Here is a 15,181-nt window from a genome sequence, read left to right as displayed (position 1 = left end):
TCTTTGTCCAACATGTGGACATTACAGTCCTAAAAAAAAGCCTGAGACACAGATGGACCATCAGGTCTTGACCTGTAGAGCTGCTCTCCGGTGTTCAGGTGTTTGCTCTCCTTTATAAAATACACTGTATACACGACACCACTCAGCTTGTGTTTGGGTGTTTTGTACTTTGGGTGAAGCAGCTTCTGTCTGAGGGTGTTATTTGGTCTGAATTACACCGGGATGTTTGTATGGTGATGCATCTGAGTTTCTCAGACCCTGGCTACATGATGATGATGGATGAGAGGTGAACTGGGTAATAGAAATCCAGTTGCCTTTATTAAATCTGAGGATTAGCACGAACTGCATGACTGAGAATCTACACCAACATAACGTTTTATACAAAAAGAATAACATAAGTGTTGATGTGACAACAGTGTTCTGACTTTTACAGTTTATTTAAGCAACTGCAAAATACACAAAGTGAACAAACATCCACGTTTCAGCCGTCTCTTCGCTGTTAAATGCTTGTTGAGCTTTTTGATTGTAAGAAAACATCCAAAGATTCTTCAGCCGGAGAGATGTTGGGATTTTTTCTAAAGTGAAACAAAATAATACAGCAGGGATGTGAAACGTTACCGTATAGCCCAGCAAAAAAAATCAATGTTTTCTAGTTTCTATGACACATTAAAGCTTCTGAAAGATTTAATTAATTGCTTGGTTTGATTTTAATTGAACCTTTTTTCCAAATTAGTCAAATATCTGTTTAGTCATTTTCTTAAATACCTGAAGCAAAAAGACAAAGAAAATACTGAGATATATGTGTAAGAGACTGTCTTCAGTTTGAAAATATACACATTTTATTCTGCTTCTCGGAGTTGTTCTTAAATCTACCACTAGATGTCGCCAGAGTGTTTCTAACCTTGTGTTTTATATTGTGGGCCTCTCATAGATGAATTTACTAACCCTGACTTTTCCACATCATCGATTGTTTCTGGCAGCGCCGCATTCAGTGTTTCTGGGAGCAGCAGGGAGACCAGGCCAGAAACGATGGCCACGGAGCAGATGATGATCTGAGGAAGAAGGGTCCAAACGTCCTCCAGCAGTAGGATGAGCGGAGCCACCGATACGCCCAGACGGCTCATGAAGCTAGTGTAGCCCAAAGCGTTCTGCCTGGGGAGACGCAAGTAATGTGTGATGGAAGAGGTAAAAGGTTCAAGAGTTCACAGGTTTTCTTCTTCACTCATGATCGGCCCAGAGTGGAAGAAGTATTCATATCATTCGCCTTAAAGTAAAAAACACTGACCTGATGACTGTGGGGTAAAGTTCAGTCGTGTAGAGGAACACGGTTGTAAAAGAAGCTTCTGAAAGGCCTTTTCCAAGAATAGCAATAACAGCACGAACATGCCACAGATCTGCAAAGGTGAAGAGTGCACGAGATGTGCAGATAACAGGTAACAAGGGGATTAACTGAAAACAACCAACCAAACTTTGGCTTAATACTACAATCGAAGTCAAGTTTGGGGAAACACAAATGGAAAATACACGAAACTGCAATCACCAGTATGAGTATTCTCTCACTCAGGTATTAAGTCGGACATTAGTTAAAGAAAATCTGCCCAACCTTGTGGAATGAAGATGTTGACGGCGATGCAGCTTCCGGTCAGGATCAGCGTACCTGCCTGACACACCCTTCGCCCAAAGATGTTGAGAAAACAGTAAATCATCAGCTTGGCTGGAACTTCTATGGCTGCGTAGATGAAGTGTGTGAGGTACATGTTCAAACCAAACCCACTGATCTTCAGACTGATTCCATAATATGTCGAGGCAACTCCATACCTGCAGAGCACAATGAGCGACTCCTCTGTATGATGGAACCAGATTCGGTAATCAATGGGATCTGATTGTCTCTGATTTCTATAATCACTGTAAGTATATTTTATAAGAAACACCCACCAAACGATCCCGGACAGTAATGCTAACTGTCTCATCTTTGGGGTTCTGAACAGGTGAAGGTAAGTGTAGTTTTTTCCCTGCTTTTCCAGGATTTCTATGTTGGAAAGAGTCTGTACAATAACAGAGGAGTGATGTTAACTGATATGTAGAGACAGATCACACTGTTGTTCATCATTATTCTGTTTTCCAGCAGCTCTTTTTAAATCTTGTAAATTCTCTTTGATTACCCTAAAAAGCAAACAAGGAACCTTTGAAGGGTTTACACAGGCCGGACTCTGTCGTCCTCTAGTGGCAAATTAAATGATCACATCCATTTAAAACGTCATCCATTAATGATCAGGTTGGAATAAAAACGTGGTGCTCAGACTTACCTCGACTTTTAGCCTGGATAATTTATGTCTTTTGTTGAAAGTTGCACATTTGTCAAGGTAAATCTGGGCCTTTTCTGCATTACCGTTGGCTAGAAGCCATCGAGCAGATTCAGGAATCCACCTACAATCACAGCCATTAAAGATTCATAAGAAACCATGAAAGAGTCCTTATTATGCTCATTTATAGGTTCATTGTTTTATTTAGGGGGGCTACCAGAGTAGATTTAAGTGTTTTAATGTTTTAAAAAAACATTTCTTTCTCATTCAATCATGCACATTGCGGCAGCACATGTAACCTTGAAGTTCAAGTTTAAGAACCTTTATTGTCCACAAGGGGCAATTTGTTTCACAGTCAGTAAAAGACAACAAACACAACACATCACATCTGACTGGCTTTTTTTCACCGACCTCACCTTGTGCAGATCTGGGAGGTCATTTAGGTCTGTGTCAGCAATTTTACGGCACAACTTTACACCTTCTGTCAGAAATGCTCTGCTGCTGCTTCTTTCTTTTTCAGATGCCTCACATGTAACGTCTGTTCTGCTTAAATCGGTCAGCTGACACAACGCAAATGTAAGGCATGTTTTTATTAAAGCTTAATCCAGCTGATCTTTTACATGAGTGAATGGAAATTAAAATATCACACTGAAAGAGAAGGAAGTAAAGTAATGGGATAAGCTGGTGCATGAATTTCATTTTCACACAATGAAAGACAGTTCTTTTTTTTTTTTTAGCCAGAATGCAATAATGTATTTAATTACCAGTAAGAATAAAGAACATTTAAAAAGTCTTTGGGTTTAGTAAACACATCGAGGTGAAATGCATATTTTTTTTGCTCATATTTTAACAGTGGCCTGTTTCACTTACCACCAGGTCAAAACTGCAAATCCTAACGGGGCTGTGACAGTCACGATCAGCTTCCTCCAGTCAGTCACCAGAAAGGCAAAACCAGCCAGTAGCATGTTCCCTACAGACCAGGCCAGGCTGCCAATCACACCTATAAATGATCTGTGACCCGTGTCCACCCACTCGATGCCTGCAAGGAAAAGAAAATCAGAAAAGAAACAGAACAGAAAGTCTTTTTACAGTATGTGAATTAGATTTTTTGGGTCATCTAGAAGCTGGAAACTGAGAAAATCTATAAGCACAACACAAACAGAACTTACTGAGAACGACTGAGTTGATGCTGATTCCCGCCAGACCAAATCCTGTAAAAAATCTCAGTATAGCAAACAGTATGTAGGAGTCTGCAAAAGCGCTGGAGAAACCAAACACGATCACCATGATGTATGAGGCCAGAAGAGTGTTCCTCCTCCCATACCTGGAAAAAAAAAACACCAGGAAGATTCCTGCAGGCAGGCACTTCAAAGCTGCATCCTGAACATGTGTAAAAGACTAAAGATCTGTCAAGTGCAGGTCCAGGTATTTCTTTAAATGATTGTGTTACTATTTAATCTATTAAATCTAATTTAAATCACAGGGGTGAACAAGAGATAACAAAGGCCTCTAAAATTCACATGAACTTTTAGATTTCCATACTTATCACAGAGATATCCGAACGCGATGGCCCCAAACATCACTCCAAAAAAGAATATTGTGCTTGTGGTTTTTGTCAGGCTCTTTCTGTCACAGACAAGGTCCCACTGAAAACACAAACAGAAAGTAATGAAGATTTATTAATGCAGCTGTTTTAGGAGAAACTCTCTTCTGGATGGTTTCTGGTTTTGTTTTAGCCACCTAAAAATTTAATTTCCTGCTGCTTTTGCAAAACAAGTGAAAATGTCTCTGCAGAAGTTTGCTGCTCTCCAAGATCTGCACTCAGTTTTAAAATAAAACCAGTGCTTTTACCTCTGTTGCAAGGGTGGAAGTGAAGGTCGAATTATCATAAACCCATCCACTCTGGCACTGGAGTGTGAGTGGGTCGGTGCTGCTGGAACTGTTGGATAAAAGCAGAAACTGTGGCTCTGCAAACATCTCACAGGATTTCAGGACCCCATCTCCTCCTGCAGGAATGCTGACGGCCAGCCGCTGCTCCTCAGTTAAATTGCTGAAGACTTCTCCATCATCCAAGGTGCTGAGGTCACAATGATGAGGCGGCACTGCAGCTATGAAGTTGTTCAGTAAGAAATGACAGGGAATAACAATTCGGGGGGAGACCAGCAGGGTGATGATGATGATTTGGAATGGCCCAAAGCCATTTATTTCCTCTAGGAGAGTCTCAAACGTCATCTTAGGCTTTTTGCTTCTAAAAACTGGCTTTTAACTGTCAGATTTTTAATCCCCAGATAGGACGGCATAGGAAGGACACACTCTTAGTTAGGGTTTCTGATTATCATTGTGTCTTCTGGCGAGTGCAGCTGGATTTAAGCTCTGCAGCCTTTTTTACCAAACCGACCTGATCATTAACTTCTGCATCACCTTTGGACACTGTAAAGATGTTAAATATTACAGGATGGATAAGGTTGCATGGATTAGACATTGGACATGTTGGTGCATGTTCAACATGCATCCAGAGGGAGTCCAACTACATAAATACACAACGTTTAGTCACCTTTATTATCTGTTCAGTGGCAGCTACAAATTGCTCCATAAAAACTATCAGATTTCTCTAGAAAATAATGATTTCCTTGTGCTTCATATTAAATTATGGAAATAACTGACAGTGTGAGTCTGCTTTTTAAGGTTTCCCCAACTCTTGATTTCTTCATCCACTGTATCATTAACAGTAGTTCGACCCCAGTGTGGTGTTAAGCAATTTTTAACGTGCTGTGGTGTCTGTGTCCTAGTTAGGCCAATCTAAAAGCACATTAAACAACTGAGATAAACAAACAGCAGGTTTACTTGTGGTTTCTAGAGTTCCTAAAAGTCAAATGGGAGGCAGAGCCTTCAGTTATCTGACCCCTCTCTGTGGAACCAGCTTCGGAAAGCAGACTACCTTTTAGATCAGGCTTCATTTGGACTTTCCTTCTGGATGAAACTTGTAGTTAGGGTTGGCTTGGTGACCCTTATCCAGCTGGGGAATGTCCCATGATGCACTGAACACTTCCCTCCACTTTTCACTCTCCATGTACAAATAGAAATGCATCTGTATTTATATAGTACCCAAAACTACTTTACATTATACATCACACTCACATACTGATGGCAGAAGCTGCCATGCAAGACAGCTAACCACAACTCATCAGCAGCAAATTGTTGTGTTGCACAGGGACACCTCAACATGAGCTCAACAGACCAAGGATTGAACTGGCAACCCTCAGGTTACAAGCTGACCACTCTACACACTGAGCCACGCCATTAACAATGACATTGTTGTAATTATTGTTGACCCCTCTGTCCTGTCCTCTCTGCCCCCAAGATGGCCGTCCTTCTTGGTTCTGGTCCTACTGGAGGTTCTTCCTTCCTGTTCAAAGGGAGTTTTTTTTTCCTCTCCACTGTTGCCTGCTGCCTCGTGCATACTGTGGGAATGAACTAAAGAGACAATTCCAAGCAATTTGTTGGTTTTCTTTGCTAAGCAATAGTTTTATGAACTTGTTGTATGAACACAGTTGTTATAAATTGGACTGATGTGGATAAATAATGGATTTGTTGCAAATTGTACTGAACTGGATTGTGTCTGTAAAAGTGCCTTGAGATGACTTTGTTGTGATTTGGCACAATGTCCATCCATCCATTATTTGCATCCATTATCTGGAGTCGGGTAGCAGGGGCAGCTGCCGAAGCAGGGAAACCCAGACTTCCCTCTCCCCAGCCACATTCACCAGCTCATCCATGGGGATCCCAAGGGGTTCCCAGGGTAGCCAAGAGATGTAGTCTGTCCAGCGTGTCCTGAGTCTTCCCCGGGGCCTCTTTCCGGTGGGATGTGCCCAGAACACCTCACCAGGGAGGTGTCCAGGAGGCATCCTGAGCAGATGCCTGGGCCACCTGCAGAGTAGAGCAGTGACTCTATTCTAAGCCCCTCCCGCATCACAAAGTTTCTCACCCAATCTCTTAGGGAGAGCCCAGCCACCCTGTGGAGAAAACTCATTGCAATCTTCTTTCGGTCTCTACCCACAGCTCGTGGGACACAGTCTAATGCCTTCTCCAAATCCACAAAGCACATGTAGATTGGTTGAGCGAACTCCCATGCCCCCTCCAAGACCCTGAAGAGAGTATAGAGCTGGTTCACTGTTCCACGACTGGGACAAAAACCACAATGCTCCTCCTCAATCCGAGGTTCGACTATCCGACGGACCCTCCTCTCTAGCACCCCTGAATAGACCTTACTAGGGAGGCTGAGGAGTGTGTAGTTGGAGCACACCCTCTGGTCCCCCTTTTTGAAGAGGGGGACCACCACCACAGTCTGCCAGTCCAAGGGAACTGTCCCTGATGTCCACACAATGCTGCAGAGGCGTGTCAGCCAAGACAGCCCTACAGCATCCAGAGCCTTAAGGAATCCTTGGGGCCCTGCCACTGAAGAGCTTTTGAATTACCTCAGCGACCTCAGCCGCAGCGATGGAAGAGCCAACACCAGGGTCCCCAGACTCTGCTTCCTTATCAGTAGACTTGTTGGTGGGATTGAGATGGTCTTCGGAGTATTCCTTCCACTGCCTCACAACATCCCGAGTCGAGGTCAGCAGCCCCCCATCCCCAATGTACACAGTGTTGATGGAGCACTTTCCCCTTCTGAGCTGATGGATGGTGGACCAGAATCTCCTTGAAGCTGTCTGGAAATCTTTTTCCATGGCCTCTCCAAGCTCCTCCCATGCCCGAGTTTTTGCCTTAGCAACCGCCGAAGCTGCGTTCCGCTTAGCCCGCCGATACCCATCAGCTGCCTCTGGAGTCCCGCAGGTCAAAAAGGCCCAGTAGGACTCCTTCTTCAGCTTGACGCCATCCCTTACTGCTGGTGTCCACCAACGAGTTCGGGGGTTACCGCCACGACAGGCACCGACAACCTTGCGGACACAGCTGCAGGTGGCCGCCTCAACAATAGAGGCACGGAACACACTAGGGCTCAATGTCCCCCGCCTCACCCGGGACATGGTTGAAGCTCTGCCGAAGATGGGACTTGAAACTCTTTCTGACAGGGGACTCTGCCACGCGTTCCCACCAGACCCTCACAACACGCTTGGGCCTGCCAGGCCTGACCAGCATCCTCCCCCACCATCTAAGCCAACTCACCACCAGGTGGTGATCAGTTGACAGCTCCACCCCTCTCTTCACCCGAGTGTCCAAGACATGCGGCTGCAAGTCCAATGATATGACAACAAAGTCCATCATCGAATTGCGGCCTAGAGTGTCCTGGTGCCAAGTGCACATGTGGACACTCTTATGTCTGAATAAGGTGTTCGTTATGGACAATCCATGACGAGCACAGAAGTGGAGTGGAGTGGAGTGGAGAAGTCCTCCAGCAGAACGAGGGCGTCCCTGGAAGGAGTGCTCTCCGAAACCGCCTCCAAGGACTCCAAAAAGTATGGGTACTATGTACTGCTGTTTGGTGCATAAGCACAAACAACAGTCAGGACCCGTCCCCCCACCTGAAGGCAGAGGGAGGCTACCCTTTCATCCACAAACCCCAATGTACAGGCGCCAAGTTGGGGGGCAATGCCCACACCTGCTCGGCGCCTCTCACCAGGAGCAACTCCAGAATGGAAGAGGGTCCAGCCCCTCTCAAGGACAGTGGTTCCAGAGCCCAAGCTGTATGTTGAGGTGAGTCCAACTATATCTAGCTGGAACCGCTCAACCTTGCACACCAGCTCAGGCTTCTTCCCTGTCAGAAAGGTGACATTCCACATCCCTGGAGCTAGCTTCTGCAGCCGAGGATCAGACCGCCAGGGTCCCCGCCTCTGGCAGTCGCCCATCTCACCCTGCACCAGACCCCCTATGGTCCTGAGCCCATGGGAGATTTATGATTACATGAATTAAGAACTGAACATTTATCTTAACTAAATTAAAAAGAAACAATAAAACAGTAAAAATGCACAATAATAATCTTTGTAGATCCTGAATTAAAAAGAAGGGAGAAATCGACCTCTGCTTTGTGTAATTACACCAGAAATCAGTGGGGCTGCCATGTTCCAGTAGCAGGGTGCAGCTTGCAGAGGAGCAGTGTTGTCCATCTGGATAACTAGAAGTTAATGAGCCAATAAATTAAACCTTCATCTGAGATTATATTCAACAAAAGGTGCTGTGAATTGTAATCATGTATAATTACGAATCCACTCTTACAAGCTCATGAGGCTGATACCTAAAAGGCACTGGTGATTAAATGTGAACTTGCTGCGCCTTTTTAGGCAACACTCATTAAGAAGATTTTACTTCTGCTCTGTCTGTTTTATAAACAACGAAACCTTTAGAAAAAAAGATTTGTTCCTAAAGCTCGTAAAAATGTATTTCAGAAGTTTTACGATGATTCAGTTTGGACTAATGATGACGTCACTGATGCGACACCTGGGTGACGTAGGTGGCGCGGATGGAGACGCTTTTAGGAGCAACCCTGAAACGGTGCAGATGTTTTATTATTCGCTTTCTTTTTGTGCCTCTCACTGTCTTTTACTTGAGATAAAGCTGGAACATTTCTATCGAGATGAAGGTGGGTTTGAAGCGAGCCAAGGCTGGAGGAGACTTCCTGGCGGGAGGCATCAGCTCGTGCAGCAGACAGGTGAGTTAAACGCTTCAGTCTTTATTAAATCAATACTTTTCTTGCTCAGTCTTTTCATTTCGTCTTATTTTTCTTCTCTGACGCATATACCAACAACACGGCGCGTTCGAGGGAAATCCGTCTGCTTCCATATTTCACGGAGCCAAAATTAAATTCCAAACGTGTAGGGAGGGTCAGCTTGTCAGGGTGGAAATGAGAAAATCCAATTATATTTAAATAGTAGTGTAGCGTGGTTAAACTAGTCAGTATTTATTTATGCAGTCAGTTAGAAAGCAGTAAATATCTGGCTGTTATTGAAACAACAGTGTGGTTGTGTTGGCTCACCTGAACTATTTTACTTTATTACAACTAAGCAGAAAGGTGGAGAGTTAAATCTATTTCTACTATTTACAACAAAAAGGGTTTATAGTCTTTTCAAACCCCTCATTTATTCAAGAGGAAAACAAGTTAATAAATTATTCTTTTTGTTTTGTTTCTTTCTTTCTATGACGTCCTCATCTAAATATTTTTGAGTTTAATCAAATCAAATTTTGCTGGAACTGAATCAACATAAATCATACAAGGAGAGAGCTGTTAATTCCCACAAAACTTCTTCTCTCAGCATCAGATGAGACAAAAAAGTCTCTTTAAATTTTAGCTAAAATCAGCATCAAAATTATTACTCATGCTTTAAATTCTGCATCAATACTTTTATCTGGTGTAAGGAAATCATGTTTTTTTTAATAATAAAACCATTGTTTGCAAACCATAAAATAAAGATACTGATAATAAAATCTCCAGAAGATTGGAAATTAATGGAAAAGCTTTGATCAGCTGCTACATTTAAGTTGATAAATCATATGATATCATGTTTACAGTTATGCTGATCACAGAGTCAGTAAGTAGCTATTTCTAGTGATTTAAGTGCATAAATGTAGAGCGATTAGATTAGACTTTATTAATCTCACAGTGGAGAAATTCACTCGTTACAGCAGCTCTTGTTACAGAGTAAAGTGCAGAAAGCAGACAGAATAAGGTGAACATGCATCACAACAAGAAGGTGCAATATAAATTATTTACAAGAAAAGAAGTCTAAGAAAAGCAAAACATATGTAACATTATAAATATTATATATATATATATATATACACATATATATACACATATATGTATACACAGTTTATTCTTTTGCCATTATTTGGCTTCTTTTTTTGCCTTTCATTTGCTCATTTTACTCAATAACAGCAGCCGGGGAGGTTTAATAGAGCTGGGAATTTCCTAAAAATCTGTCCATATAAGAGATAATATAAATATTTGCATTTAAATGTAAACATGATTTATTAATTGTTGGGGAACTAACGATTGCAAACATATAACTTAATTAACTACAAAAAGAAACAAAGATTTGTTAAGAAGCTGTTGCCATTAAGTCATATTTTTGGATGAGGTGTATAGAAACTTGCAGCCAGTTAGATAGCAGAGTTCATGTGTTTCTACAAAGTTTTATGATCTTTCCGCCTTCACTCCTTGGAGTCCAGAAAGTGTTTCTAGGCTGTGCACAGTTCATCAGTTCCCTTTCCTTCTGAAGATCAAGAGAAGAAACTGTTTAAACTTTCTCCTCTCTAAAAAAGCTCAAACAGCTGTTTACACATCTTTCCTGTTGGACACGGTCTGCAGTACACAAATCTGCCCACAAGAGGGAGCTAAAACCTCATCTTAAAGCTGAAGTCCATTTGCAGCTGGTAAAGAGTGTTTACCCTCCAGCTACTGAAGAGAGAAACAACAGGAGAAGTTTCCATTTTTAAAACTAGTTTTTCATTATCGCATAATGTCTTATTTTTAAGTGTAGTGGTCACTACTGATAAGAATGAAGTGAAATAGAAGGAATTTATCAACTTAAGATTAAATGGAAAAAAGTGCACTTGTCGTCTTAACTGACAATTACTTGTGTCAAGCGAGACTTTTACAACAAAAAACCTGATTCAACTATTTAAATCATCCATATTGTGGCAAGCAACTCAGTAATAAGAATCTATGATTATTTTAAGCTCATTCAGTTTGAAAGATTTCAACAGCTTGCAGGTTTTATCTGGTGCGATCTCAACAACAGGAAAGAAAGGCTGAGAATTTCCTCCGCTGCGGAGGAAAACTTCATCACAGTTGCCGGTTTCAGAAGGTGGAATAAAAAGCTTGTCAGATTACAGCCCACATTAGAGAGAGTTCAAACAGCAGCCAGATCGCCACATCATCTGTTAGAGAAGACCACGCGCGTCAAGTCTCAGCCACCAAACTGATGAGAACTAGTTTCTCTGCATGAAACGGAAGAAAGAACTACTGGTAGATGGAAACAAACTCTGTGTTTCCACATGGCAACAGGCAGTTAGAATTTTGTTTTTATGGAACATTTCTTTACATGTAAACCCCATTTACTGAACACAAAAACGAAGTATAGGAAAACATGGCAGACAAGTAGAAGCATGCACCTACTGTATATACATGCATACTCACGTATACAAACATGCAAACAAAAGCAGTTAAAATGACTTGCAGAAAGGCAGGTATAACAAAAGTAAGCAGGAAAATACTTTACAAGCTCTATTCCAGAGTTATGGACCACAGTAAGTGAAGGCACCATCACCCGTTCACCACTTCACCGTTAGAGTTCCCTGGTAAGTTAATTAGGATGTATGAGATTGGTCGTCCTGCTTTCATCCTCTAAATGTGAGACTGGAAAGTCAGAATCTTCATAAATAAGGAGGATGAAGTGATTTTTGGTGGTTTCGGTTCACTGCTGTGACTAAACTCAGACATTCCCAGAATCAGCATCTCTCAGCGAGACAATGCTAAATTCAGATTTTTATTCTTTTAATGCATGAATAATAACTTTGTTATTTTTCTGATCCTATCAGCTGCATACAGTAGTAGCAGAATGTTTTTGGCAGTAACCGTGCACTAATATATACGGGAAGTTGTGGTAAATGCCCATCAAAAAGGCTCCCCCGAAAGCCCCAAAACACCCAGTGTAATCCGAGCAGTGACGTGCGGTCAGGTGAGGCAGCTCACCTGTCATGATAAAGGAAAAAAGAAACATACAATAAATATTAATATTTTCCACTGATCTGTGTTAAAAATATATTTTCAGTATGACTCTAACACATTTTTGACAGTTTATTAAGTAAAAATTGTCAAATTTGAGTATTTCCCAATCAAATCCAGTGCAGAAACCCTGGTGGAGCCACGGGCGAGCTGTGCTTCAGCTCTGACTGTACCATCCAGTACAAACTGGGTTGCAAGACACGTTTTCTGTTTTCAGCATATCACCAATATGAACTTTACAGAAATATTTGTTATACACCATGACTCTCTACAGTCTGTTTAATGTATTTAATGTATTTGTGAGAGAAATATTCCCGTTTATCGACCAATCAAGTGCAGAGAAAAGTCAGCAGGTGAGGCAAATAGTACTCTGCCTCACCTCAAGGGGGCGCACTCACACATTAACACGGTGTGTGAGTGTTGCCAACTTAGTGAACTTTTTTTATTTGTTTTTTTAAAGCGACTAGCGACAAATCTAGCGACTTTTTCATATTGGAGACTCCTGTAGACTGACGTATATGAACGTAGTTTATTCTTCTCAATGAGGAGTGGGTGCTGCTGTGCAGGCCCCTCCCCTGTCCAAAACTAATCAGAAGAGGCTTCTGGCAGCAGCAGCAGCTGCATTCAGAGCAGGAGATGATCACCTGTTTCATGACCAGGCTGAAAATGAAAAGTTCAAAGCTGCTGCAGGATGATCTCACGCTGGCTTACCGTCAGATATTAATGTCTGTTAATGAAGAGTGTGGAGGAAAACAAGTGTTGTGAAATGTTGCAGCCTCCTAGTTAAAAAAACGACCTACACTTAATAAAATTAAATGATAATAAAAGAAAATATTAACCAAATAATTTGTTTTATTTTTATTAGTTTTGCCTTTTTAAACATTTTTAGCTTGTCTTTTCGTCCACGTTTTGCCTTTCCCATGACATTCCTCTCCACAGCAGCCTCCATGTACCAGGCTATTATGCACATTAGATGATGTCATTTATCGATTTCTAGCGACTTTTAGGACGCCAGTAGCTACTTTTCTCACTGAAGAGTTAGTAACAGTGGGTGTGTGAGTGTAATTGAAAGAGGAATGCTGATAGGATATGAAGCATTACCAGTTGCATGCTGTTGAATGAATATTGAAATAAGATGCTCTTTTCAGTTCTTACAATTGTAAATCAGTGCCTCACCAACCATAAACTTCACTACAAGTCACTGAATCCGAGCCCTGCTAGCACAGCAAGTATCAAAACTGAGATCAGGGTCTGAAATAATGCTGAGGGTTGGACTTAGTTCTGCATGACTTTGGTCTGCAGAAGAGCACTGCACATTTTCCAGGTGAGTGTTTACATTAAGCTATGCTATAAGTCTTCAGCTTGTCGACACCATCATCAGTTTCTCCATTCTGATGCTGATTGTTTAGTTTGGTATGGACTTTAATCTCATGCTCAACTATTTCCACCAAAGTCTGAAAAACTTTTTTTTAACAAAACTGATGGGAGCATGTCTTTAGCTAACATCTTTGTGATGAGGTTCATTATTTGTCCATCACATCAAACATCAAACTTCCTCCGTGTGGTGGCAAAGCTAACTGCTAATTAGTGGATGGACCTTCTGCTGGATGCTTTGCTCTCAAAGGACTGTGCATAGTCATGTAGACTCATGATATGTTAGCTTTACCTGGAAGAGATTGAAATGGAGAGTTCCTCTGTTGTTTTTTTTCCTGGCAAGAGCTTCTTGGTAAATTGGCACCTCGTTGTGGTGGTAACACATTACTGCTTGTTACTGGTTAAAACAAGACACATTAAGACAATAGCTGCATAAACTCTTCAGTTTCTTACAATGAAATAACTTCATCCCTACTTTAAATACCCTGCTCGGGTCCAGCAGCGTACACGCCTCCCTGATCGTTTGGTTAAAACAAACATGGATGCCAAACATCAAGTTTACATTAACTAGCAAATGACATGCAGGCCAGGCTTTAACTCATCCTGTCCAGCATCGTGCAGCAGATGGTCCTGCTGTTCTGTGGTCCAGTCCAGATCAATTAGTTTTTTGCTGAATAAACGTTGGACCTGATGGAGGAGATGAAAGAGAGGAGAGTAAACTGATATGAAAAAACAAAAAAACACCACTATATTAAAATATAAGTGGTGTTTATGTGACTTGACTCAACCTGCTATCATGGTCTTAAGCTGGTTCTGCAGAAGAAGGAGCCAATAAGTGTTTTTACACCAGGAAGCAGAGCGATGAAGTCCTGCATCACATGACCTGCGTCACATGACCTGACCTCAGCAAACTCTGATAGGAGTATGTAGTCAGTTGAAGCTTTAAGAAAAAGCCCCCAATGAGTTCTAGTTAAAGAATTTAATGTTTGCAAAGCTCTTATTAAGGCAAAAATTGCTTAAATATAAAGTCATAAAGATTTTGCAGCTGTAAATCAATGTTTGCAAATAATTTAAGTTTGTCTCTGTAAATCAAGTTTTGTCGCCTTGTAAAAGAAAATCTGCCTGAGAAAATCAAGTTTTTGAATGTGTAGAAAAGGATCCACATGGCTGTAAAAAGGCTCGGTATTGTAAAGAAAAATAGAAGTTCTTTGCAAAGTGAAAAAAATGCATGCAAGATCTTTGAAGTGAAATTATTTCCGAACATTAATTTAAAGTTGCAAAATCTTTGACTTTATATTGAGCCCAAACTCAAAAGGCTACTAAAACACACACAAGCTGGTGCCCTGCAGACGACCTTTTACACAGAATTCTGAGTCGACAACCACACAGATAGATAGAAAGGATCTGAGCAGTTTAGAAAGATTCTCATGAGAAAGCTGCGGAAGCTATACAGCCTGCACTGTCTGTGGCTTTTACTTAAATACACACCATCACACACACACACTGGAGGATGAAACACCACTCTGCCGTACGTTTGTGTGCTTCCTTTACACACAGGAAGTGCCCTCAGGGTTGCAGAGAGGTTAGAGGAGGCAGACAGACGCAGGGTCAAAAGATTGCTGCCGAGATCAGGAACTGTAGTCTGGTGTCAGGAAGTCGCTTCATTTTCTTCTTTTTAATTAGGAAAACAAACGTGTATTTTTACTGTACATATTAAATCTTCAGGACATTCAGATGATAAGTGATTGAATGAAAAAAAGTTTGTAAAGTGCTTGTGGTCTTTGGC

General features: G+C 41.6%; 1 protein-coding gene across 3 annotated transcripts; it reads right to left on the bottom strand.

The window, feature by feature from the left end:
- Positions 1–94: 94 nt before the first annotated feature.
- Positions 95–14,228, bottom strand: LOC121655090 (solute carrier family 22 member 7-like). 3 transcript variants are annotated; one of them, XM_042009502.1, is made up of 11 exons: positions 14,184–14,228; positions 13,688–14,082; positions 3,846–3,949; positions 3,473–3,627; positions 3,174–3,342; positions 2,307–2,427; positions 1,936–2,045; positions 1,604–1,818; positions 1,286–1,394; positions 946–1,152; positions 95–575 (listed from the first exon to the last, which is right to left on the bottom strand). In XM_042009502.1, exons 2-11 carry the CDS (start codon positions 13,778–13,780, stop codon positions 500–502), a joined length of 1,359 nt encoding a protein of 452 aa, XP_041865436.1. In that variant the 5' UTR covers positions 13,781–14,082; positions 14,184–14,228; the 3' UTR covers positions 95–499. The 3 variants fall into 3 exon arrangements, with proteins under 3 accessions (XP_041865436.1, XP_041865437.1, XP_041865435.1); XM_042009503.1 differs by lacking the exon at positions 14,184–14,228 and having other exon boundaries at positions 13,688–13,792; positions 13,880–13,902; XM_042009501.1 differs by lacking the exons at positions 13,688–14,082; positions 14,184–14,228 and adding an exon at positions 4,155–5,487 and having other exon boundaries at positions 100–575.
- Between the last annotated feature and the right edge of the window lie 953 nt (positions 14,229–15,181).

This window comes from Melanotaenia boesemani, chromosome 16 (assembly GCF_017639745.1).
Source record: "Melanotaenia boesemani isolate fMelBoe1 chromosome 16, fMelBoe1.pri, whole genome shotgun sequence".
NCBI classification, from domain to species: domain Eukaryota; kingdom Metazoa; phylum Chordata; class Actinopteri; order Atheriniformes; family Melanotaeniidae; genus Melanotaenia; species Melanotaenia boesemani.
The sequence above is the reverse complement of the archived record's forward strand: the minus strand, read 5'-3'. Positions and strand labels throughout refer to the sequence as shown.

Bases quoted from the DNA above. Each gene is read 5' to 3' on its own strand.
- LOC121655090 (XM_042009501.1), bottom strand. From the start codon at position 4,535: ATGACGTTTGAGACTCTCCTAGAGGAAATAAATGGCTTTGGGCCATTC. The intron at 3,950-4,154 runs GTAAAAGCACTG...TTGTGTTTTCAG, and splicing joins CTTCCACCCTTGCAACAGAG to TGGGACCTTGTCTGTGACAG. The intron at 2,428-3,173 runs GTAAGTGAAACA...CTGTGATTGTAG, and splicing joins TTTGCAGTTTTGACCTGGTG to GTGGATTCCTGAATCTGCTC.